This window comes from Lonchura striata, chromosome 1, assembly GCF_050655825.1.
Source record: "Lonchura striata isolate lonStrDom1 chromosome 1, ASM5065582v1, whole genome shotgun sequence".
Taxonomy (NCBI): domain Eukaryota; kingdom Metazoa; phylum Chordata; class Aves; order Passeriformes; family Estrildidae; genus Lonchura; species Lonchura striata.
The window spans coordinates 68667021-68691894 of NC_140703.1; the positions used below are offsets into that span (position 1 = coordinate 68667021).

At 40.8% G+C, this 24874-nt stretch overlaps 1 protein-coding gene and 1 long non-coding RNA gene across 10 annotated transcripts in view; one reads left to right on the plus strand and one right to left on the minus strand.

Moving 5' to 3' along the window:
- Nucleotides 1-24874, plus strand: part of STARD13 (StAR related lipid transfer domain containing 13) — a 285778-nt gene that overhangs the window by 134351 nt on the left and 126553 nt on the right. Inside the window, exon 1 of one of the 9 annotated variants that reach the window (XM_021541945.3) lies at nucleotides 1473-10543. The exons of the other annotated variants lie outside the window; for them this stretch is intronic. Within the exon in view, the coding sequence (XP_021397620.3) occupies nucleotides 9757-10543 (787 nt within the window). The 5' untranslated portion in view covers nucleotides 1473-9756. Of the gene's footprint in view, nucleotides 1-1472; nucleotides 10544-24874 lie in introns of those variants that run through there. 9 annotated transcript variants of the gene reach the window in all.
- On the minus strand, nucleotides 13180-23000 carry LOC146768709 (uncharacterized). Its single transcript, XR_014955242.1, has 2 exons — nucleotides 22628-23000; nucleotides 13180-21478 (listed from the first exon to the last, which is right to left on the minus strand). It is a non-coding gene; the product is annotated as an uncharacterized LOC146768709 (long non-coding RNA).

The window sequence follows — 24874 nt, forward strand, 5'->3', positions numbered from 1 at the left end:
CAGAAAAACAGGAAGAGATAAAACTTATCTTGCCCTTCCAAACTAATATTCCATAGATATTCAAAACAGAGATGAAAAAATGTGAGAAATCAGTGTGGGAAGGAAATTTTGGTCATAGAACATAAACTTCATAAAAGATCCAAAGACACATAAATTGAACTTGTCAGTTTTCAGAATAAAGAGAGGCTAATAATAGGTTGCCCAAAGGATTTTACTAGGGCAAGTATCATTTAAAGCTTCATTATCTTGACAAGTGAGTGAACAGATGGCAAAATCTGTAGCAAATTCAAGATTTCCTAGGGTCCTGAGGATTAGGAAGATTTCTGAAAACCAAATTCTAATCACCAAAACAAGGTGGTTTGACAACCTCAGTGAAGATGGGATTTCAATTTACTTAAGTGTGAGGTAATGTTCAGGAGTGATTTGAAGTGTTCACTGATACAACATGCTTAACGAAGTGTTACCAGCTCAGAAAAATATCTAGGCAGCATTATGGACAGCTTAATTAAAACTGCGCAGTGAAAACAGCTGTTCAATTTGCAGCACTAGTTTTGTGAGCAAATAAAACACTGATTTATATGAACTATAAAAACCAGCATTGATATTATTATAATGTAATCATGTAAATTCAGGGAACTACATTACAGTGATGCCCAGCATCATCAACATTACAAAACTGTCTACAAAAAGAAAGAGAGTAGTCAGTGAAGGATGGTAAGCAGGGAAGATACAATTATTTTACTTGCCCCATGAAGAAATGTGGCCCTAAATTCCTATTCACCTTTAAGTCATAGGGATATCCAATGTATGCAAGATACAGAAGCAGCAGCACACTCTCTGTGCTGGAACCTTTTTTCCCAATTAATGACGATCATCAAATCAGCAAGGAGTGAGGGCTTTATGTTCATGTATTCTTAAGAAACATGGTGAGAGTACCCATACTAGATGAAATTTTTCAGTGAAGGATATGGCAATTTTTGCAATTACTTCATCAAATGAATAACTTCACCATTAATGTGAGACCATCACTAGTCTTTGGCCTAAATTGTGGTGTTGGTTTGTTTTTTTTTTTTTTTTTTTAAGAATGATTAGAGTACTTATTTTAGGAATGGAAGTTGTCCCTGGTGATTATTGAAAAGACCCTAAGTTTCAGGATTCTGTATTAAAAAGGATTCTGCATTAAAAAGGTAATTTATACTTGTGCAAAGCAAAGAAAGGGCCTATTGCTACTTTCTAGTAGTACATACACCCTATTTTGCTATTATCTTGTCCAGCTATAAAAGACAAACTATAGGACAGGAAAGAGGTGGATAACCCCAAATCTACTTAAGTCCTAAAGAAGGATAATGTTTCCTAGATGAAACAGTTTTCTTTATGATTTGACTGGCAACAGTGAAGTACTGTAAATAATTTCAAAACAATTTAGCAACATTTCAGAATAGAAATACGGAATAACCTCATACTGGACTCATACTCCAGTATGAGTCAGAGGTAGACTAGTTTTTGGTTTTCATATTTACTTCTGATACTTTTTTTTTCCCTTTAGCATTGACAGTCACATATTTTTAAGGCCTGAACTCTCAAAGTGTGTATCTGATAACTTTGATCAAACCAAGAATTATTTAATGTAAATGTTCTCTGTCAGGTAAATGAACTGATCGTCAGTCTCAAAAGATCAGTAGATCCTGCTGAATTATAATCCCTTTAGCACCTATTCTTCAAGCAATTTGCATGGGGTTTTGTAATGTAAATGAGTCAAAAATATTCCCTGAAATGTAGAACAATCTCAGGTAATTACTGCTGAACAGATTTGTGTCAGCCCAAATTGACAAAAAGGTGTTGGAATGAATCTGCCTGACAGTAGTGTAAGTAAACAAGATGAGCAACAGCTGTACCCAGAGCATTGTAAAGGTGTTCCAACATCATCTGTAGGAGCTGATTTCACTAGAAGCCATCGCAATTCTGAAAAAATGAATTTTGGAACCAGTAATACATACAAGCAAAGTAACAACCTTTTCTTGCCTCCTGGAACGCTCCTGAATGCATATCTCCTTCATTTGCATGGCATGTAAATGAAGCCACGGAGAAATGTCTTGGTGTAATCTCAAAAATTGCCTCTTAATAAGAGGGGATCTGGTCAGCTGAATACACTGTTTCAGGGGGAATTGAAGCCTGCTCTGTTTTTTCTGGAATCAACTTTTCAAGTAATTATAAATAAAAAAGATGGTGCTTTCTGGCAGGCAAGTGGTGGCACACTCAATAGAGAGCTGTGGCTGTGATCTCTGTCATCAAACCGGTCACATCAGTCTACACAGTAGCAGTTGATGCAGAAACACCTCCTCAAGCTCTCTCAACCTTTGGTATGCTTGGCCAGCTACAGAGCAGTCCCTGCTACTGCCTTTCTTGGTAATTAAGTTGCTTTACAATGTACTGTTTTCAATCCAAAAGAGAAAAGCTTTCTCCCATGGTCTTTGATGTTACTATTTATATAATAGTAATTTAATGTCACTATTAAGATTCAGTTATGTGAAAAGCACATGAGTGCATAACTTAGATTTTTGCCTCTTGCATGCAGAAATTGGATCCTATTTGGAAGAGTACAAAACGTTGTGCTTTAATTTCTCACAGGTGATTTGTTTTACATAGACTGTAATTCTTCAGCACCGCATCAGTGCTCCTATAAAGTTTGCTGCCTACTATGCAGTGACACCTTATGGCTTACCTCTCTGAGTATATGTAGTATAGTACACATAAAAATATAACACAGTTTTGTTTCCAACATAATGAATCTTGAATGAAATGATGCCATTATGCAAACCCCCTTCTATGCAGTAGGCAGAAAGTGTACAAGCAAACAAAACTAAAGTGAAGTAGCTACAAATTTGTTGTCACAAGTATTTTTTAGACTTGCAATTCACTCTATGCTTCTGCCTATCAGATTATATTAAACCATTACTGAAGCACCATTGGACATCATTTGGTAACTTTTTCCCCAAAGCTTTCTGTAGTGGTTTCAAGGGCAGTACTACAAGCCTCTGTGTTTCACCCAAAAACAGTAAAACCCTCAGCAACTTAAAGTAAACCTTTCTTCTGCATAACTCTCAAAACTGAAACTGAAGTTGTTACTGCTGACTTGTTAATATAACACAGACATGGACATTTCCTGGTTACTGTAAACACTGAAATGCTTTTGGAGTTAATGGAATACAGGTGCTTCTTGACACTACCAAAATGTTCTCACAGAAACAGGGACACTTTTGGACAGAAAGAGCTACGGATCCACCTAGTCCAGCCCCTTCTTCACAGCATGAATATCCTGCTTCTCAGTGGGAATACCCATATATGTTAAATGTCATGAAACAGACATTCTTCCTAAGCTTAAGCTCCTTTATACTCCCAGGAATGGCCGTACCACTCAACCTGCTGGAACAGAGAGTTCTGTAATGCCAGAGCTGGGTGATGGAGTGGGCTTAGGCAGGCTCTGAGCTGGCTGGGAAACCTTCCCAATGGAGCTGTGGGAAATGATGCTTACAATCAAATTGTCACCAGCCTTCACTTCAAATGAGATTCAGACAATATTGTGGATAGACAATTAGCCCTTCTTCATTGAGGAATCAAGAAGAAATATAAAATCAGCTTTAGTGACTCAAGATCCTGTAGAACAGTTTAGGTTAATAGGGATTGGCTTGGGCCCCAGCCAAATTTTGATTCTGGTCTTTATAATCTTCCTACCTGAAATTCTATCCCCTATTGCAACTGGCCACAACACTCTTTATTTACTGGCCAAAAACATGAGTGCCATGTAAATATATACATTTTATCAAATGTATATATTTAAAATCTGTTAAATAAGTTAAAATAGTAGCTGTGTGGCCAGTGATGAACGTTGCAATATATGGATACTTGGCAATATGCTGCCATCAGTCAGTAGTCTGATTACTCAAAAGGTGTGTGTGCAGAGAAGTATTTGCATATCTGAAAAAATGTTCCTACTCTTATAAGTAAATTCGTCTGGGGAACAATTTGCTTGCATTGTTGTTAGAACCTGCTGTCAAGATTGATCATGTTTTCCTGTGCAATCCAGGAGAGTTATAAAAAAAAAAGAGAAAAAGCTCCCAGGTCTCTGAACCAATATCCTGCTATGGCGTGTGCTAAATTGCCATTGACTGCTGCAAGGCAAGGCTTTTTTACAAAAATGTTCCAATTATTTCTACTGTGATGGTAATAACAGTTGGAAGTTTAGGAAAAAAAAAAAAAAGTAAAAATTGTGGTTTAGACAAGGTTTCAATACAATATTACGGAAATGAACAGTTTGAGAGCGAAGAAAGATGTAGTTTAAAACAATATATTTTTGTGACTGAAGAGGAGGGGGAAAATCAGACACCAGAAGCTGAAATGAGAAGAACAGGGGCAATATTCTGTGCTGAGACATTTTGTGTTTCAACATAGCTGCTCACTTATTTAAGAGCATTAATCACTACAAAATTTCAAGCTCAGCTCCAGTAAAAAACCAATATATCTACACATATAAAATGTAGCCCACTTTCCCAGTTGCTTAATCATTGAAGCATTGTCTATTTCTATAGAGACTAGCTTTGCTCAGCACAAGACTTCATATTTTCAATGTAATATATTTTAAAGATGTCCACAGAGCATCTTACGAAAGGAAGTGAAAGTTTATTGGCACTTGGTTTGTTTTGTCCGCTCTTCTCATCTGTTATGTTAGAAATGTGCAAGGGCTCTTGTGGCTGCAATTCTTCAGAATTTCAGCTGAAGCATCAGCTTTGTTGTCTACTGTTCCATAGAAGTGCCCTGTTTACTCAGAGGGCAATCCGTCCAATCATCATTTGTACCACAGCTGCCTCCCTCTTCCCTTCTTCACCATTCTCATATAACAGAGCAACCTCCTGCCTGTCACACAGGACCTTCAGCTGGAGTTTATAGTGTCCTGTGACAATTTAGGCTGTGTTAGTACAAGAGACTGGAGAGGTACAGAGGTTATTGAAAAATAACCTGCAAGAGCTAGATATAAGCAGAATGCAAGATAGAGAGAAAAGTGCACATTAAAGCTGGCCAGAATGTGAAAATCCTGCCATGTTAAACCCAAGAAAATAACAGCTATTTTCCAGAAAAATGTATGATTTCTCTAATTTTTATTCTTTAAGAAACAATGGGTTTTGTCAGAAGGAGGTTTACGGGTGAAAATTTTTGATTGCTGTAGAAAAAAAATTCATCCCATGTTTACCATTTCACTTTTGTTCCCATTTACTCTGCCTTGGTAGACACAATCTGGTTTACTGAATTGCATCCCAAATGCAGATACACTGGCAGTTCTCTGCTGTAACTGCTTATTGCAGCTCATCCTGCCTTTATGGTGCATCAAGTATAGGCTGCTTGACTGAAGTCTGAAGGCCCTTCCCTTGCCTCATCTATCTGTTCAATATTAAAAGCTTTCTTCCCACAGCCTGGTTGTGTACAGGATCCCAGCTTTTGCTGTCTACTCATAATGTTTTCAAATACACATTTGCATGCTTTTGTTAAAAATGCCCCTTGTTCTTGAAAGTTGGTCCTCTGAATATATAAAGATACCATATTAACCTCCAAGAGACTCTAGCTGACTCACTTTGCATCGGTGCTTCCAGACACTAATTCTGGTGTGCCAGAAGTACACAGCAGTTACTACTCTGGCCAGTACTGATCTATTGCTCTCTCATACTCCACCCTTCCTACCCAATCAGGACTTCTGTCCATCGGTGTCCTGTTTTATATTTTGTTTGCAATCTCCTGAGGGCAAAGATTGTACTTCAGCTCCATCCAGTTTTTGATTCCAAGCACTTTGAGAACACAGTTTGTTATTAATAATAACAACAATAAAGTACCAACCACTGTATGAATAGAATTAAATTAATTTAATGTCTGTTCTAGCAAGGAAGAGAGAGCACAGTCAAACAGCAGACACTTTGTTACTGTAGTCTGTATCTGAGCATACTTAAAGTCTTTTCACAGTGAATACTGCAAGAAGTTCCATTTATTTCAGCATTAATCACTGTGAACAAAAGTGAAAGAATTTGGCCCCTACTAATGAAAGCCAGCAGTGCTCTGCTGTTGGCAAAGTGCAGAGCAATCCTTTCCCAGAGATTCAGAAAGCTAAAATGAAGGATGAACATATATGTACCAATCTCTTGATAAACCAGAAAACAGGGAAACTAATTTATAATTTATTCTTGCTAAAGCTAACTTAAAACTATGATAATTTGTATATGTAAATAAAAAACAAGGAGAGAGTGCCAGGGCACAAGCTAGAACATTTTGTCCTCATTCAGTGATTCTTATTTTTCTCTATCCAAAATATTTGTTTGTTTACTTAGATGTCAAAGAGGACACCTACTCATATGCCCTTGGTGCTTTTTACATAACTTCAACCACAGAATTAGTATGAAATTCACTGGAGTCTGCTGTTAGGAAAACAAGCAATGGAAAACCTCAAATCTTTTCTTCCCTTCCAGTGGTAACTCAGATTTACAACATCCCAACATCCCAACTCAGACCATTTAAGCTGTGATAGAAAACAAATTCCAGAGCTCTAGGACCCCCAAAGACATAAAGAGCACTGTCAAAGTTATAAATATTACTTGATGTGTTTATATCTAGGCTGTCTGAGCTACTATTTGAAACTACAAAAGCACAGCAACACCATTTTGAGCATAGTAAATTTCAAGAAGCTGCATTACAGTCAGCTCCTGAAGAATGAGATAAATTATAAAATTTGGCATTGCACTGATTAGCATCAAACTGCATCATTGATCTTGTAGATCCTGTTGTTTCCTCTTTTGCTTTAGTATTACTTTCTAAGGAATACTAGGGTAAGGAGCCTGTGTCCTCTAAACAGAACATAGTAGCCAAGGCTGCACTCTTCCCACATTTTCCTCCACAAGACATATCCTGTTTTGTTCTTCTACAAGTAGGCAAATATTATGAGATTAGATTAAACTGACAAAAAATCCTGACTCGTGATACTTAAAGACAAGAGGATGGAAAGAAAATGTACTTTTATCATAGTCTTTCAGTAGTTTACAAATGGCAAACCAATGTGTAGTCATGTTTGTCTTTCTTTGGTCAGAGTCTCTTCTTACCAGTGCACTGGAGTGTGTGCATTTACTTTACTAGGACCACATCAGGTTTCATAATGGAATCTGTAACAAATTAAAAGCTCACTGCTAATTAGAGGCCAGAATACTATGCAGTGTAAATTAACTTGGTGTTTAATTGCCATGGTGATTGGAAGGAACTATAAATTGCTAAATATATAATTAGTGTATCAGACTTCTGTGCCACAATGGCACCAGAGCATGGGTGTAGCTAGTTTAGACTTTCCCCCACCATTTTACATGCCTGCAAGATTTAAAGACAGCACTTTTATCTGCCAATATTCTGTTATCAATGAGCAAATATAATAGTTCTGCTTCTTTTAAGGCAGCTTGGAACCTCCTCCTTTCTCTTCATCATATACAGTGGTTTCATTGCAATTACTCTGAAAAGGACCATTTTGGTAAGACTAGTATCAAGCAGGAAAACTGCATATTCTGTGGAAAATGTGCTTTCCTTTTCTTTCCCCCAGAAATGTTAGCCATCTTGTGCTGGATGTCAGAATGTTTCAAGCAGGAAACATGAGTACTGATCAGCTTAACCAACATATGCAAAATGTGTGAGACCAGAATTCTACCATCTCGTCAGGTTTTCTAACTTTCTAAAAGGAAATGAAGCATGTTTGACCTATGAATGATTCCTAACACGTACCATCCTTCAAGCAAATTCTGCAGAATAGCTTTTATTGTAACTGTGACTATGAGGTGTAATACATCAAAAATACTCGTGATGGTAATTAGACTTCTGAACAGCTGACTATGATTAAAAGCATAAAATAGGAATAGGCCTGTTGCTGCATGAGATGTGTTCTCATTACCCAATAGCACTGTTTTGTTTGGGGAGAAAACTACAATATCTGATCTTGCCTCTGGATTTAGTTTTCTACAATAAAGTACCTGAAATCAGTAAGATTTTTGTCAGTGCCTGCCATAGAATTTGGTCTAGGCTTGCCAGTTCAGTTCTGTTGCTGATTATGAAATACAGCCATATCACTGCAGTTTATCTTAGTTACTTGTGGTGAGATAACATGGGATAGTAGCAGTTGCTACTATCTAGTCACTAATTAGCTGCTTTCAGTAAACCTGGAAGTCTAGGGATACTTTTGATAAAGCAAGGTCTTAAAAAATGCTACAGAAGGGAAGATAATATCTTTTGTTCTATTGCTACATTCTGGCCATCGCAGACAGCAGCCAAAGAAAGGGATATCTATCTTCTAGACAGTCAGGACACGCTAAGTTGGTGCATCCAAGTGTGGCTGCCAGAAGAGCGCTACTGAAGGTTGCAGGACTGGCTGATATGGGCTGGTGTTTGTGGGTGGTGACACAGCAGTACGACACGAAACCTTCAAAACTGAGTTTATTATTTCACCTTTAGACTGTGTGTCATGGCTCATCTTTATAGAGCAGCTGAGTACAGTATCAGGAATTAATTTCTCATCTGCCTAGTTCATAACAGATAAAAGCCTGTGGCAGTAAACAGGCATACTAGGTCTTGTGTAGCAGTAATGGCTGTGTTGGTGAGAGATTAAATAAAGAGAGGCATAGGTCAGAGGCAGATTTACTGGGCAGAGGAGCTGATTGTAGGAGCCATAATCCTCTCTTCTCCCATTAACATCAGCAGGTGTTTGCTCTGGGTCATGGGATGTGGGGGTATTTACATAATTATGCTGTCTCCCTTCCAGATCTTGAATGCATCCATCCCTGGAAGGCATCCCTTTTCTCAAAAGTGTTTGTCCAGTCATTTGGAGGACATTGGAATTGCAGGCAGAGGAGTGACATACAACATCTGCACAAGTTCTGGACAAGCACATCGTCTCAACTATATCAGCTAAAGTAGAATAGTTTAAGATGAACCTTTTTAGATGAACCTTTCAAGAACAGGGAAAAAGAAAAACAAATTCACACCTCAAAGTAAGCAGAAGACATTATTAAAGCAGTGGTAAAATGGAATACATCTGTCTGCTTTTAGCTTCTGACATTGCAGTTAAAGTTTAAATCTAAACAAGATGGCAATATTGATAATGTTTAACATGGCTGGCCATGCAGCTCTTTCATTATAGGGCACTCGCTTGCAGGAACATCAGCCTCTGCTTTGCATCACATCATCACAAATACTCTGCCAAAAGGGCAAGCTGTAAGTGATTGTGACTAAACGAAATGAAGCCACTGTTGTCCTTCTCAGCTGTCAGGCTCTCTGCTGGAGGAACATCCAGGAAAGGGAAGGGAAGGGGACACTGTTAAAAAAGTATTTCCCAGAGCACAGAAGAAGCAGAGACACAAAATGGTTTTCCTAAATGGGAAAAAGGCCCTGCTATTACTTTCTGGCTACCCTACGGATTAATAAATCAGGATTCATGTTAGTCTCTAAAATGTGCAAAAAGTGTCTGCCAGGGTTTAATTTTGAAACCTTTTCAAAAGCTCAAGAGCTTGTAAGAGCGTAAGTCATGCAGGGGGAAGGAGGTGGGGAGTAAGTGGGTGGAATGCAGAGAAAGTGGGAAAGAAACGGGAGAGGCTGTGTTGCAAGGACAATGGCTTGATCTTGGGTGGAGAGTTGATGAACCTAGGCCTCTGGGAAAAAAACCCCGAATTTTCTTTCCACAAAAGTTGAGGCATGGGTGAAGTACCTATTACAGCCTCCTGGGGAAAAGTCAGCCCTTTGCCAGCCAGGTTTTCTGTCACCTCGTGGCGGGTGACCTCTCCCCGGAGCAGCGGACGCCGGCCGCTCGCAGCGCCGGGGCGGCAAGGCTGGGGTGGCGGCGGGCAGCTCCCGGTCGCTGTCCAGGGAGCGCGGAGGCGGCAGCGGGGGGTTGACAGCAGGGCAGCCGCGGGGGCTTGGCCGGACAGTTCCCAAATAAGGGCCACGGGCACAAGCGGGCTGACGGAATTTGGGCGCGGGGTCCCGGGCCGTCGGAGGTGCCTGAGCCCGAGGGGCGCAGGGTGCCGGTCAGGGCAGGAGCCGGGCCGGAGCCCGGAGCACCTTCCCCGCCCCGCGGGGGCCGCGGCGCGGGGGAGGGAAGGAGGGCGGAGAGCGGCGGGCGCGGGACGGGTGCTGAGGAAGGAGGCAGTGAGGCTGGCGGCGGGAGCTCTGCCCGGGGCCGGGGCGGGCGGCGCTCAGGTGAAGGAAGGGCCGCTCGCCCGGGGCGGCGGTGACGCGGCTGCGGCGCGGCGGGGCTGCCCCGCGGCCCCATGCGGCCGCCGCCGCCCGTCCCCGGCGAGGAGAGCGGCCGCGGGCGCTGAGCGGGGCTGCCCGGGGCGGCATGCGGAGCCGCCGAGGATGAGCAGCCAGCGCCGCCCGGCCAAGGCGCAGCTCCGGAGGTCGCTGAGCGAGCAGCTGCGGGACTCCACCGCCAAAGCCTGGGACTTGCTGTGGAGGAATGTCCGGGAGCGGCGGCTCGCAGGTCAGTCCCCGCCGCGCCGCGGCCGCCGCTACCTGCCCGCGGCCGCCCGAGGGGACGCCCCGGGGGACGTCCCGGCGCGGAGGGGTCCCGCTGCAGGGCACGTCCGGGGGGCACCATCTCTGCTGCCGGAGCGGGGAGAACCCGCGGCTTCGGCCCGGCGGGACGGCGAGCTCCCGGCAGCGGCCGGGCGGGTCGGGCTGCGGGCAGCGGCCGGGCGAGGCAGGTCGCAGCCCCAGCCCCTGCAGGCGGCACCTGCCGGGCGCTCACACCGCAGTCGGGCTCGGGGCTAAGCCTCCCCGTCGGTCCCTGTCAGAGGCACCTTCTGAGCGTCTCTGAAATGAAGAGGGTTGGCTTTGCCTCCGAGAAGCAGGCTCACTTGCTTCTCTGATCAGTGTTCTAAGTCTAACCAACCAGGCTGGTTCCTCATAAGGTTTGCATGTGAGAAGTACCACAAGTCCCAAAGAAAAATGGTCTGTTTCATTTAAGGTGCTTCAGGTCACCTACCTGCTCTGGAAAACCATCCTCCTGCAGCTTTTCCATCCCCAGGTGGGGACCAGAAGGGCACAGAGCAGGGCAGGTGCTCCAGGAGGTCGGGTCTCAGAGCACTGCTATTTCAGCAGCACAGTCACTTTATGCACATAAGCATACATCCACTGTTTATTTGTAAATTACTCTGTGAATTAGAAGATCTAGAGGGTACATGCAAGCATAAGTTAGAGTTATTATACTAGAAAACAATACATCAAGATTTATGAGCAGGATAATGTATAATGAAGTCTAATTTATAAAGATAGATTCCTCTGTCACATCTTACAGTATTGTTAGGAGTTTGGTGACCTTGCCTAGGGCACTGTGACATGCTGGTATTGTATAATACAGAGGTAAATGATGCAGGTTTTCAGACTGTGTCTACAGCACATTAGTTCTTATGTACATACAATTAAAGTAATAGATAAAAATTGCATAGTAGTTGGTTGTTTTTTTTTAATTAATCTAAACTGGGTAGCCTCAGTAATGAATTACTAAAACTACTAATTTTGTAGTATTATGGTTAACCAAAATACTAAACTTTTAATGTTTTCATTTACTTTTAATTCCCTTGTTCCTATATTGCTAGCAGATGCCAGCAGACATTCAGCAAGGATACTGTTGGCTATTTTTTTTTTTCTTTTTTGGTCAAAGACAACTATTGCTTGATTGAGCAAAGAACCTGGGCAGGTTGCCATGATACTGTAGCCAACTTCTTAAAGCAACTGGGTATTAAAATTGACGGAGTCAAAACTTTTTATTTAAGGTGGATAGAATACTAATGTCCTGGGTTTATGCATTGCCACAATTTAAGTCTATGCCACTATTCATAATACTCTGATGAGATGCTGTTGTACTTGTCCTTTAATTCAATTACTTATCTGACGACATAATGAAATGTGTACAAATATCTGTTGATGCCAGATATGTTCTCTTGTTCTGATGCTTTTCTGTCTCTGGCATTTTTGTCCTTGTTTTTATATTTTTTTGTTGTGCTGACCTGCATAGCTGCAGTGTATATTCCTTGGCCTCTTCTTCCAGCTTCCAGGCGGGAAATTTAGCTGATCTAAATGTGTCAACTATTTGCTGGCTAACAAACAGTTGTCAAAAAAAAGCTGTCAAAAGCTACAGATTCTTCTCCATTACAATATAACTGATCCCAACCAGGTAGATAATTGTACAAGTTCCTTCTTTTTCCTCAAAGTTTGCATTGTAGTTCAGCTCTGATTGGCAGTCAGAGCAACAGTGTAGCTGGCAACTGATGTTCAAGAGCAATGCTAAAAATGATATGCAGTTTTAATCACTAGTGTGCTGTCATATTCCAACTATCAAGCCAAATACATAGGTATTATTTTGGTTTGCTTTAGTCTTTTATCTATTTGATAAGGATCAGGACACCAGTTGCCCAAGAGAGACCTATAAAGAAAGCAAGCACATTTTTGTAATTAATAAAAATGTTATAATTGTTAGGGTTAGATGAGGTGTTGGGAACTCTCTGGTATGGTCTCTAGCTCATAGCAGGATCAGCACTGGGAGCAGAGCAGGTTACTCAGGGCTTTCCCCACTGCTCCTTGGGAAGAGTTACTGCCCTGACGTCCAGGCTGGAGGAGAGGACAGCAGGACACTTTGGGCAGCAGGGATGTGAGTTGGAGAAAGAAGCTGAATCCTGGCTAGAGCAAGGAGAGAGCTGAACTTTGACCCAGCTGCTCCCAAAGAGGCAGAGAGCATGACTGGGTTGCTGTGGAAAGTAGGTTGTGCATAAAGAGACTGCGACAGTGTGCTCCTTCCTTCCTTCCCTCACTCTTAACAGCAGAGGTGATGAGCAGCAGCCTGGCTTCAGGCACGCTCCTGGACAGGGCTGCTCCATACTGTGTCTTATTCAGGACAGATCCATGGTGCCCAGCAGCTCTTAGTCACTTTTTCTGATTCACTGACTGGGATTTGTTTTTCAAACAATGGGTGTACCCTCTACAGTGCCAAAAATTGCACCCTTAGGGGTTTTTTTGCACTTTTTGTAATTTTTGCCAAGGTATTTTACACTGTTTCCACTATGCTTATGCTTTAATTTGGAATTCACAAACTGAATGGGAAATGTACGAGAATTTTAACTCCCTGTGGGGACCTATTCGCCTGAAAAGTTATGTAAAATACTTTTGGTTTAATGTAATCCTGAACTGCTTTGCCATTACTGAAAACCATTGTTTAAGGAATTTGACTTAGGTGTTTAACAGATCCTCCAATAGTGATCACCTAAGGTAATTCTAAGATCCCTGCTCAAATAATGATCAGCTCTTAGAGTAAAACACAAGAAGTTGCAGTTCTTACATTCCTTGTATGTAAGGGGAATGTGCCACCTTCTATCTGTCATTCTTTCACTTACTATACACTAAATAAATTTAAAATTTAGTGTTCAAATTCAGTACTTTTAAATCAGGAAACACCAGAGGTAAGGAGCCCAGTTACTGTATTGCACAGCCCCCCTCGTAGGGTAGGATTGTCATTACTGACATGATCACCTCACCCTTTTTGTTGCTCAGAATTTTTTGGCCTCATTTACTGCACAAAGTGATGATCCCCATTGCTGAATCTTAGAGCCTTCTGTACCGCAGCTTTCTGAAATACTGGACTAAGCACAGAATTACAAATTCCCTCAGGTCTTCATGAGCCTGGTGCTTGCATATGTCATACCATTAATGTTTCAATTGTTTCTAGAAGCTGCAAGGTTACATTGTTCCCATTTTACAGATAGAAGCAAGAGGTGAAGGGAGGCTGAACCCCAGGATTATCAACTCTTGAGAGTTAGAACTTGAATTATCTACTTTACTATTCAAATTATGATTCTCAGTAACTGCTATTGCACAACATTTTGAGCAAATCAGCATTTGGGGTCTAACTGTACTGCACCCAGGGAATGAATAGCTTGCAGTTTCTGGTGGTCTGGTCAGATTTTGTTTCAAGTGACTTGGTGTAAAACAGAGAAGAATGGAAGGTGCTCTGCCACAGAGTCAACATTTGCTTGTCATAATCTCAGAAATCTGGGTTTTTTTCTGTCTCCCACCTACAAGAGCTTCAGCAGGGCTGATACGTGACCATACCCCATCATCAGATGGGATCCTTGGAAGCTGCATGTGCAGATGAAGATGAAACTTTGTTTTACTACCTAGTGGAAAGAGGGCTGAGTAAGAATTTAGCAGGTGATTTCAATTCTGAGACTTACTAAAGTTTGCAAAATTAATTTTGTCACCCTAGCATTCTTCTGATAAGAGAAAGCTTTGCCTCTAGTTTCCGAAGTTCAGCTTTTAGCTGTTATTTAGTGATCTACACAGATTGCTGTCAGGATTTCTCCTGTGTAAGGCTGCCTCCACTGTGTCTGTGGCATAGATGCACCCTCAGTCTTTTTGACAAATCTCTTCTCACCTGAGCTTCACAGTCCTTTGTATGTTCTGTGTTCTCTAAGAGATTAAATCCCTACTTGATCTCCTCTAGCAATTCTGGTACAAAATTTCTCTTATCTATCCATTGACATCCTCTCTACTGCCTGCTGTGACAGCCCTACCAGACAGGACACCCTTGAGCACTGCTCATACTCAGCTACAGAGCTCTCCAGAAGCAGCTGCCTGGGGTGGTTTGGGGGACCAATTTCAGACACTCCCACTCTTTTTTTTGGCTTGGCCGTGCTTTGGGTAAAAGGAATTTGGGATCAAATTTTCCACCACACCTCCAGTGGTTTTGCTCAGACTGACACTTCAAACTGTTTTAACTTGTCCAATTTTGGACAGATTTTTCAGGCACCAGTTTAGCAACTGACTCTTGAACTTCCCCTGTGAGGTTGAAGGGTTTTCTTACAAAGGATGAAGCACTTAATGTCTCTAGTAAAGTAGAATGAAAATGTGAGGTTGGACAGCATACCATGGACTAATATTTTCTTAGAAATTGATTACCTGAAGCTCCAAATCTGAAACAGGAATGAGGCAGGCTTGTGAGTAAAAGAAAATATCTAACAAGTCTAAAGAAGCCAAAATTAAGACCTTTAAATGTAAAGCTTTAGAAGTCCTACTCTTAGGTGTGCTTAATTGTTGAGGATCACCTTGTAAGCTGATTAGCAGCTACAAGTGTCTCTTCAAATGTGACTGAAATGCATTTATATCAGAGATTAAACTGAACATTATCTGATGTAGGTAGAAAATGAAGAATAATTTGTCCAGCAGAAAGTAACTTCAGCATGTGGCAAAGATGACAAGGTAACGCATCTGCTCATCTCAAAAGTAATTTGTGGTTGGTTTGTGGGTTATTGTGGTTTTACTGGGTGCAAATGAATAAGCCTAAGTTTGCAATTGCTCCTCGGACAGCATGGTGCTCCTTGGCACATGCTGATCTGTTGATCTTGGGGAATACAGAAGTGAAAAGTGGGTTTTTAAGAAACTAGTTGTCACAACCAGAACTGTGTGAATTTTAGCACAGTTTTCTGTCACGCCAGTATAGAGACAAGAGCAGCTATGTTTCTGCAGCTTCTGAATTAAAGAACCATCGAATCTATATCTTTCTCATAATTTTCCATTTTCATTTAAAAAGAAACATTTTCAAGGATCTGTTTTTGAAGTTTTTACTCTGCAAAGCTGAAGTTTATTTTGGGGTGAAGTCACTGGAAACCCCAAAGAAAATATGTGTACCAGGCTCCCAGGTCCTCTGAGAACCCCCGAGCAAAAGCAGGTGTTCCAGTATGGGACTAACATTGAGTCTGCTGCATCTTGGTATTATTACATTACTGAAATTTATTCTCAGTTAAGACCTTTGTGCAAATGTAGCAGATTCATCTACTCTAAAGCCATTAATGAAATTAGTGGATTTTTTTTTGTAAAATAATTTCGCGAGATCAGTTTTCATTAAGGAATGTGGGAGATGCATGTGTGAAAAATGTGGTATTTGGTGGGCATACTTTTATGTTCTATTTTAAAATCATGCACAAAACATTTTTAGAAAGCAAAGTAGAGATGTTACTGTCTGTGTCCCCACCAGTGCACTGGAGAGTACAAGATACTGATTCTCATGTATGTTGATAAGATGTATATGTGTAAATTCCTCCCTAACCCAGCCCCATCAATGGGAAAAGACTGTCCTTTGTCAAGGAGAAAAGTTATGAAAGACATTCTTTATTCATGATGGAGTGCTTTAGGGAAGAAAGAGGGTGACTTATGAGTGATTCATTTGGCCAGGCATGCCAGGAAATTTTCTTCTCTCAGTCCTAAAGAAAATGCTGTAGCCAAAAAAGTAGTCATTGATCTCATAAATTAATTTAATTGTACCCTACATTCTCTATTAATGTGAGGAGGGGTTTTAGATTAGTTTAATTAAACTATGAAGAGGCTTTTCTTTGCACCTATGTTTTATGGATTATATCGGTATCCTGTAAGTTCCATCTCCTTCCCCAGGCACTCCTTGAGGGCCAGTGGTTTGAGTCTGGAAAGGGGGCAGTGGTGGCAAAATACCACCATTGTTAGTTCTGCTGCTGCCAGGCTCTCATGACCCTCAGCAACAAGAAGTTAATTCCAGAAGTACAATTACAAAAATACCAATATGCTTGACCTGCCAAGTATTTCTGTTTCAGCATGAGACTGTAATGGGGGGGTGTTGGAGGACTCCCCACTGTCTCAAAGTCCAGAGAAAGATGTATTTTTCTCATACCCATTCCTGTGGTTCTGCTGCAATTTGCCATGTAAGGTTTGAAGTGATCATGGTGGCAACGTCATTCATCTTCTGGTTTTACACTTAATACATAGATTTTGTATTTGAATGGGTACTGCTTCCATCAGAGAGAGTCGTATCAGGGATTACTTTCATAAAAGAAACTTAAATTTGATTACTTAATTTCCTGGCAGTAAGAGATAGAAATCTCAGCTGATAAAATGGGGAATCAGTGCTGGCAATAGAACTGAAAACCATTTGACTCAGTCAGTTTCTATTTGATAGCTTTAAAAAATGTTCTTGACAGATCTCCCTCTTCCTGGAGCTTGTCTGTTCACAGATTTCAGTGACACATTAATCTTTAGAAAATATGTTTCTTTTTCCTAGAGAGTTATGATGTCAGTCCTTTTTGTAGTACAGTTTTTTGTTTGGTTTGAGTTTGTTTGGTTTGGGTTTTGATTTGTTTTTGTTGTTTGTTTGGTTGTTTTTTTTCTATTGGCTTTCTGTGGTTTCTTGAGCATTCACAAGGTTCTTTCAGTTCTCAGTAAAGATATATTTTTCTTTTTTTCTCTGCACATATACATGGCCTCAGCTCATTCCACCTGCAGATGCTTCTATGTGACAAGAAGAAGGCTGATACCTTGTCAGTTCTCTACATTGTGACTTTATGGAGTATTCCTGTAAACATTGTACTTATCCTGCTGTCTGTAGACCAAATATTGGAAACAATTCATAGTACTATTTTTACAGAAGCAGTAAATATAACACAATACTGTTTAAGTTCCTGTACATTTAAACAGATGCATTTTTTGGTGCTCATATTTTTCTAAGATATATAGGAGCTTATATAGACTGATAAAAATACTTAATGCATTTGTCTGACATTAAACAGTGATGATACTTTTCCATTCCAAGATTGCTTCTTTATATCAGTCATGGGATATTAAATAATGTATCTTCTCAGTTATTTCCTACTAGGTATTTTTGTATTTATTCACATGACTGTAATCCTATAGGCTGCTTCCATATCCCCATGCAAGTGACTTTATTTATAATAATAACTATGCCAGAACATCTATATGGAACATTTATATCCACAATAAACTTTCAGCTGCTTAGTGAACATCAATAGTTTGTTGGTGGCTGGCCAGCAAATTCCAAAATGTGAAATTTCTGGACTCAGGAAGGCACTGGAGATTAGACTCCCTTTCTTCTGCTTTCCCAGCTACAGTAGGATGTCATGTTTAGTTCCAGGAATCATGAAGTCCCAATTCTGAATTTTGTCTTTTTGCTTTAATGAAAAAAATCCTTCAAAATGTCTGATATTGTTATATTTCTAGGGATTCCGAGAACTTAGATGACTTAACAATTTGATTTTGTACAGTGCTTGCCAGGCATTGGCCTTGTTTCACAGCAGTGCTTTGACCCACATTTATCTTGTTATATTTTGTACTTCTTGGATTTCTTGAGAGACGTTCTGTATTGCTCTTCCTTATTTCTTTGGGTTTTCTGTCATATAATGGCCAAATCTTGTGCTGCTATATAAGTCCTTTAAAAATCATTTCCCTGAGTAAAAATTAATTGAGAAAACCAGCTTTCACTTGTACTTAAGCACGTTTACATAGCAAATTTAAAAAGAAAATGTGAATTTCATAGTCTGAAAAGTAAAAAAAAAATTAATTTTGTAAAATGTAAGTTTCAAGCTAACCTCATGATTTTAAAGAAGTGATGCCTATCTTGCAATTCTTGAAAATTTGAGTTTGGGATTATTTTCAATTAATTAAGAATTTGTGCTATTTTCCTTTTATTATTACAGACTTAAAAATATGACAGTGTAGAGGATTCCTTGACTGACATTAGAGCATTCACAAGAGGAATGCATTTCTGTAGCTCCTTTGCACATCCTGTTTACAGTTATAAAAGGAAAATATTTTGACAATCAGGCCAACCTCGTGCACCTTGTACTGCAAATAAGCAAAGGCTGAATGCACAGAGATATGTGTGCATTTAGTACCTATGCTCCAAGAAGGGATTGGGAACACCTGGAATCCATGGCACTCGGTTCCATAAAACACCAGGCTTCGACAATCAATTTAATTACTTTACACACCATCCATTTCACGTGAAACACTCTGCCTGTCATTCCAGTAGAGGGCAGTAATTTACATACAGTAATTTACATACAGTAATGTCAATTAGTGTGCGTACCCATCCTGCCTCACTCAGTATTAGACACAGCAGCTGGCTTTATTAAGGCAGTGCAATATTCAAAGGCATCCTCTGTCCTCCAGGATAGAGTGCCACCCAGAAGCCTTAATTCCTAAGCTTTTGCAGCAGGACCACTAGCAATGTAGAACAACATTTATGAGAATTAAAGAATAAGTTGTTTTCAGCTAGCGTGGTGATCAAAACATTCTCTGCTGTATATAATCACCAGAGAGAATTGCATTTCAATGGACCATTTCACAGAGATATTGATTTTTTTATTTGTTGCTGTTGAACAGTAAGTACATAGAAAAGATTTTCTATAAAATCTTTTTTACAGATCCAGCAACATGCTGTAGTACAGTGAAAGAGGAGGCACTGGAACTTATAAGTGTTATTTTTCTTTAAGTTGTAAGAATTTGATTCATAATTTATTTCAAAACACTATGACTTAAAAATTAGAGTTGGCAAAAAGGTGTTTCAACTGTAGGTATTTCTTTAGCAGTAAGATAACTTCATTAACTTCAAAATAGCTTGCCTACTTTTATAAATACTTCACAAATTTTACTTGTCACAGATGTAATATAATGTGGAGTGCTTTGATAAACCAAGGGGTGTTTTCTGGGGAGGACTGGTTTTCCAGGCCATGATGATCCAGAAGGGCACTGAACCTACACAGGTCATTTAATACAGAAGCTCTTTAAAAGACAGACACAAAAGAGGAGTATTGGTTTTGTTATAGAAAGAATTGAAAGGGATATTGCCTCAGAACAGTAGCATAGTTCAAATGTACCTTAGATCATGTGTAGTGCTGTCTGAATTTGAGCAAAAATTAGTTTGAAATGTCATTGTATATGGTCTTCCTGCCATTTATGAAGAAATGTAGGGTAGCTGCATAGGATAAGAGTAAGGGAGCTGCATAAGGATAGTTTAAGAGAATAGTGAAAGAGATAAGTCAAAAGCAAAGTTCGAAATGTAACTTCTCTCAGTCAATACAAAAAAAATACACATAGCATTGCATAAAAGGGTTCCTAAAGATTTAGGGACCTCCTGCATTTGTTCATAGCTTGGACTTCTCTAAAGTGTGTTGCACACCTGTGTAAATTTGTGTTGGATTCATTGCATGAAGGAGTGAGGACTAAGCATTTGTCCCAACCTTTAGAGGATTTTGGATGTGCCTCCCATTCCTTTGCCAAATACGCCTGTGTTTTTCCCATCCTGATCTGAAAGGCATACTTTTTCAGGGCTTAAGCAGAAAAATGCTGTAGTAAATTATTTAAGACTGAGTCACTTATGTGTCAGATGACTGCTGAAATGATATGCAAATGGCATCTCATGGTCATGCTCATTTTAAGAGGTGTCTTTAACATAAGTACAGATTTTTATTGAAATAAATCAATTTTACAAGGAGATTTCAGCCATTGGATTTATAGTAAGAAAGAAACTTTTTATTTATTACATTAGAAAGACCACAGCTGGGAATGTACCCATTAATAGACACAAACAGATGGATTCTGACAAGTCTGTGAACTATTCACACTCTTTTTTAGCAAATATTTTGCTACACTCCCAACTTGCAAATGTTACTTCAGAAACAAATATGTAACCATCTATCTCAAGGCACAAAACTAAAGAGTAACATTAAAATATTGCAATTTCATTATGCATATGGTACTCATTTGAAATTTGGGAAGTAGTGTTTAAAAACACTCCCAAAAGATTGCCTTGGTTCAATAAATGTTTTAAAATTAAAAAAAAAAAAAAGTCATAGAACCATTTACACTAGAAAATACCTTTAAGAACATCAAGTCCGAGCATTAACCCAGCACTGCCAAGTCCACCACTAAACCATGTCCCTCAGTGCCACCAACACATCTTTTTAATACCTCCAGGGTATCCCTTGCTCTGTTTCCCCTCCCTGGACATGCTCCAGCCCCTCGATGTCCTTCTTGTAGTGAGGGACACAGGATTTGCAGTGTGGCCTCACCAGTACAGGGGAACAATCACTGCCCTGGTCCTGCTGGCCACTGGCCTTCTTGGCCACCTGGGCATGTCCTGGATCATGTCAGCTGCTGTCAACCAGCACCCCCAGGTCCTTTTCCACCAAGCAGCTTCCCAGCCACGCTGCCCCCAGCCTGTAGTGCTGCATGGGGTCACTGTGACCCAGGTGTAAGACACTGCACTTCTCCTTGTTGAGACTCAAACAGCTGGCCTCAGCTCTTCGACCTATTATGTCCAGACCCTCTGCAGACCCTCCAGAAGATCAACAATCCCACCCAGCTTGGCCTCACCTGCGAACTGACTGAGGGTGGACTCAATCCCCTTGTTCCCTATATTGTCAATAAAGATATTAAGAAGAATTTGCCCCAGTACTAAGCCCTGGAGAACACCACTGGTGACCAGCCACCAGCTGGATGTAACTCCATTCTCCACCACTCTCTGGGGACAGACATCCCTCCAGTTTTTTATCCAGCAAAGAGTGCACTTTTCTAAGCCATAAGCAGTGTCTCCAGAAGTATGCTGTGGAAAAAGGTTTGAAAGGCTTTACTAAAGTCCAGGTAGACAGCATCCATGGCCTTTCCTCATCTGCTAAGTGGGTCACCTTGTTACAGAAGGAGATCAGGCTGGTCAAGCAGAACCTGCCTTTTATAAACCCATTCTGTCTGGGTCTGATCCCCTGGTTATCCTGCACGTGCCACATGACAGCAGTCAAGATGGTCCGTTCCATGACCTTCCCTGACACTGAGGTCAGGCTGACAGGCCTGTAGTTCCCTGGATCCTCTTCTGACCATTCTGTTAAATGGGTGTCCCATTGACTAACTTCCAGTCAACTGGGACCTGCCCAGTTAGCCAGAGCTGCTGGTAAATGATGGAAAGTAGCTCAGTGAGCACTTCTCCCAGCTCCCTCAGTACTTTTGTGTGGATGCTAATTGATCCCATAGACTTGTGTGCATCTAAGTGGTATAGCAGGTTGCTGACCATTTCCCCTGGGATTATGAAGGCTTTATTCTGCTCCCTGTCCCAGTCTTTCAGCTCAGGGAGCTGAGTATCCCATGAACAACTGTTCTTACTATTTAATACCTGAGGCAAAAAAGGCATTAAGTACTGCAGCCTTTTCCTCATCCTTTGTCACTGTGTTTCTCCCTGCATCCAACAAAAGATAGAGAGGCCAGTATTCTTCAGTGTGTTCATAAACAGCTTGGATACAGAACTTGAAGGTATACTATGTTTTCTGATGATGCTAAACTGGGAGGCGCTGTTGACTTCCCCAAAGGCACAGGGGCCCTGCCAAGATATTTTTATAGAGGGCTGGGCAATCACCAACGATATGAAATTTAATAATGGCACGTGCCAGATTCTTTTGTTTCCAGATGTCTGGTGAGCTGAAGTCCCCCATGAGAACAAGGGATAGTGATTTTGAGACTTTTCTCTGCTGCTTAGAGAATAATTTTTCTGACTCTTCATCCTGTTTGGGTGATCTACAGCAGAGTCCCACTAGGATGTCTGTCTTCTTGGCCTTCCCTCTGATTCTTACCTATGCACACTCAACCCAGTCATCACTGTCATCAAGTTTTGGATAATCAAAACTCTCTAACCTCTCTCTAACAAAGCTATCCCACCACCACTCCTTCCTCATATGTCCTTTCTGAAGAGTCTGTAGCTACTCACCACAGCACTCCAGTTGTTTGAATCATCCGCACATCCCTGTGGTGGCATCTGTCTCATAGTTTTCCTGCTGCACAGTGGCTTCCAGCTGCTCCTGTTGGTTGCCCATGCTGTGGGTATAGGTGAGATACACCTCAGGTGGGCTGTTGACCTCCCATCCTGTCATTAAGCAGAGAAGTTCCTGCACCTGGGCACCCTCCCACAGTTGTGCTCACAGGTGCCGCCCAGTACTGGCAGCTGCTCCTGCCAGCGCTGTCTGGGCAGCTGTGCCAGCTGTGCCAGCTGTGCCAGCCGTGCCGGGTGTGGAGCTCAGCGAGGCCGTGGCTTTCTGCCAGGTGGGTCCCACTGCTCCCTGGCCGGGCTGGCACTGCCTCACACCCTTCCTGCACACTGCAGTGCCACACCCTGCTCATCAGTGCTCCCTAAGGGCTTATTTTTTATTTGTGGCCCTCAGCCTGCTGCTGTCATGCTAGGTGTGGGTTCTGGAGGCTTAAGGTTCTTCCTTTCAGTTACACTGAGTTAAATCCTTCGCTCATGCCCCAGTCACAGGGGATAGGGTGTTTGTATAGATGTGATGAAGTGAGGATATTCAGCAAAGGCCAGCACCATTTCCATTTGTGGAAGTCACAATCTGAAAGAAGGTAAATGTTCATTTTCAGAATAGTTCACTAAACAAAGTAGCAGAAATTAATTATACAGTATATAACTCAGCTGCTAGAGGACTTGGTAATTAAAGAAAAATGATGGGTGTTAGCCTGCTGGGTAACAGTATAACTAGTGACTCAAATCATGTACTTGCAAGTAAAACCAATGTGTAGCACACACTTCTCTTCAATTGTTAAACTTTAATTTGTACATTTAAACTTTTATTCAGTATCACTTTATTTCTGATATCATAGGAGGGTAAAAATGACAATTAATTCCTCTTTTCTGCATTATTTTTTACTTCATTTACTTTTACCATATCTTCTCTTTACTTTTCTCAGTTGAGAATTTTCAAGCACCATGACAACATTGAGCCCACCAGCTTCTTTTGAATAAATTGGGAAATTGTATTACCAAAAAGACACAGTGAAAATTCAGAATGTCAGTGCTGACCCTTAATGTGCATAACCAAACATACATACATACATTGAGGCTCTATGTGAATTTCTGCCACATGGTGAGGTGTTTGGGACTTGCCCAGTTTGTTTCCTGGGAAGAAAGTTTTGCAGCTGCATTATCAGCTAAAGACTTCAATCATTTGTTTTCCTGCCTGTCACTTTGAGGAGAATAAAGAACTTCTCTAAAATCAACAGAAACCCTGCATTCTGATGTAAGGATGGCTTGACCCACTCATCATCCCAACTTGACCTATTCCATCATTCCAGAACATAAAGAAGCATTTGTCCACAGAGAATCAGAAACACATAGTTTTATATCAGTTAGGCAGATAAGTATTTTTGTAATTACATTTGCAGTCGCTGCCTATCCCTAACAGCTCCAAGTGCTTTTGTTTCAGAACAAAACTGATAATTTGATTTTGGTCTGATTTCAGCAGAGCACTTAAATGCAGTATAAATTTAAATTATTAAATATTCAAATCATGTGGACTAGTCTGTTTTGTTATATTTAACTTCTAAACCAATAGTAGTTTGTTCTAAAAAAGTTTATCTATTTAATCAGTATGGTTGGATATATAAGTTCATCAGAAAGAGGAAGGTACCAGAACATCCATATTTCCAACATGTAATAAAACAGAAGATACTATACCTAATCTGATTCAAATAGAGGACAAATAAATTTCAGAATCTAGGCTAGACAAGACAACACCAAATAAAATTGACTCTGAAACATCTGGTTTGTTTTATACAAAACCATAAACATGCGTAGTTACTAAACAACCTAAGCTGTTTCTTTGGAAGGCACCCTAAAAAACAAGGACAGCAGGACAAATGTTTACAAAGCCAAGGCATATACATTAATTGTGGCATGGCAGCATTTTAAAGAAATTATCACATTCATAGGGATTATAAAACAGCTGGGATGAATTGTAGGTAGGAATTGATTTAAATCTCTGGATTTTAGGTCACAATAGAGGCTGTAACACAGGGCACTCACTTGCTCTTGTACTCCTTTGTGTTGCTTTCTCTTAAGGGAGGGCCATGACTTGTAGAGAGCTGGAACCATTATCTCTTATTTTATGGAATGCATCGGTGCAGTCATTAGGGATCTTCAAACTGGGAAGAAGTTTATTGCTATGACAGATCG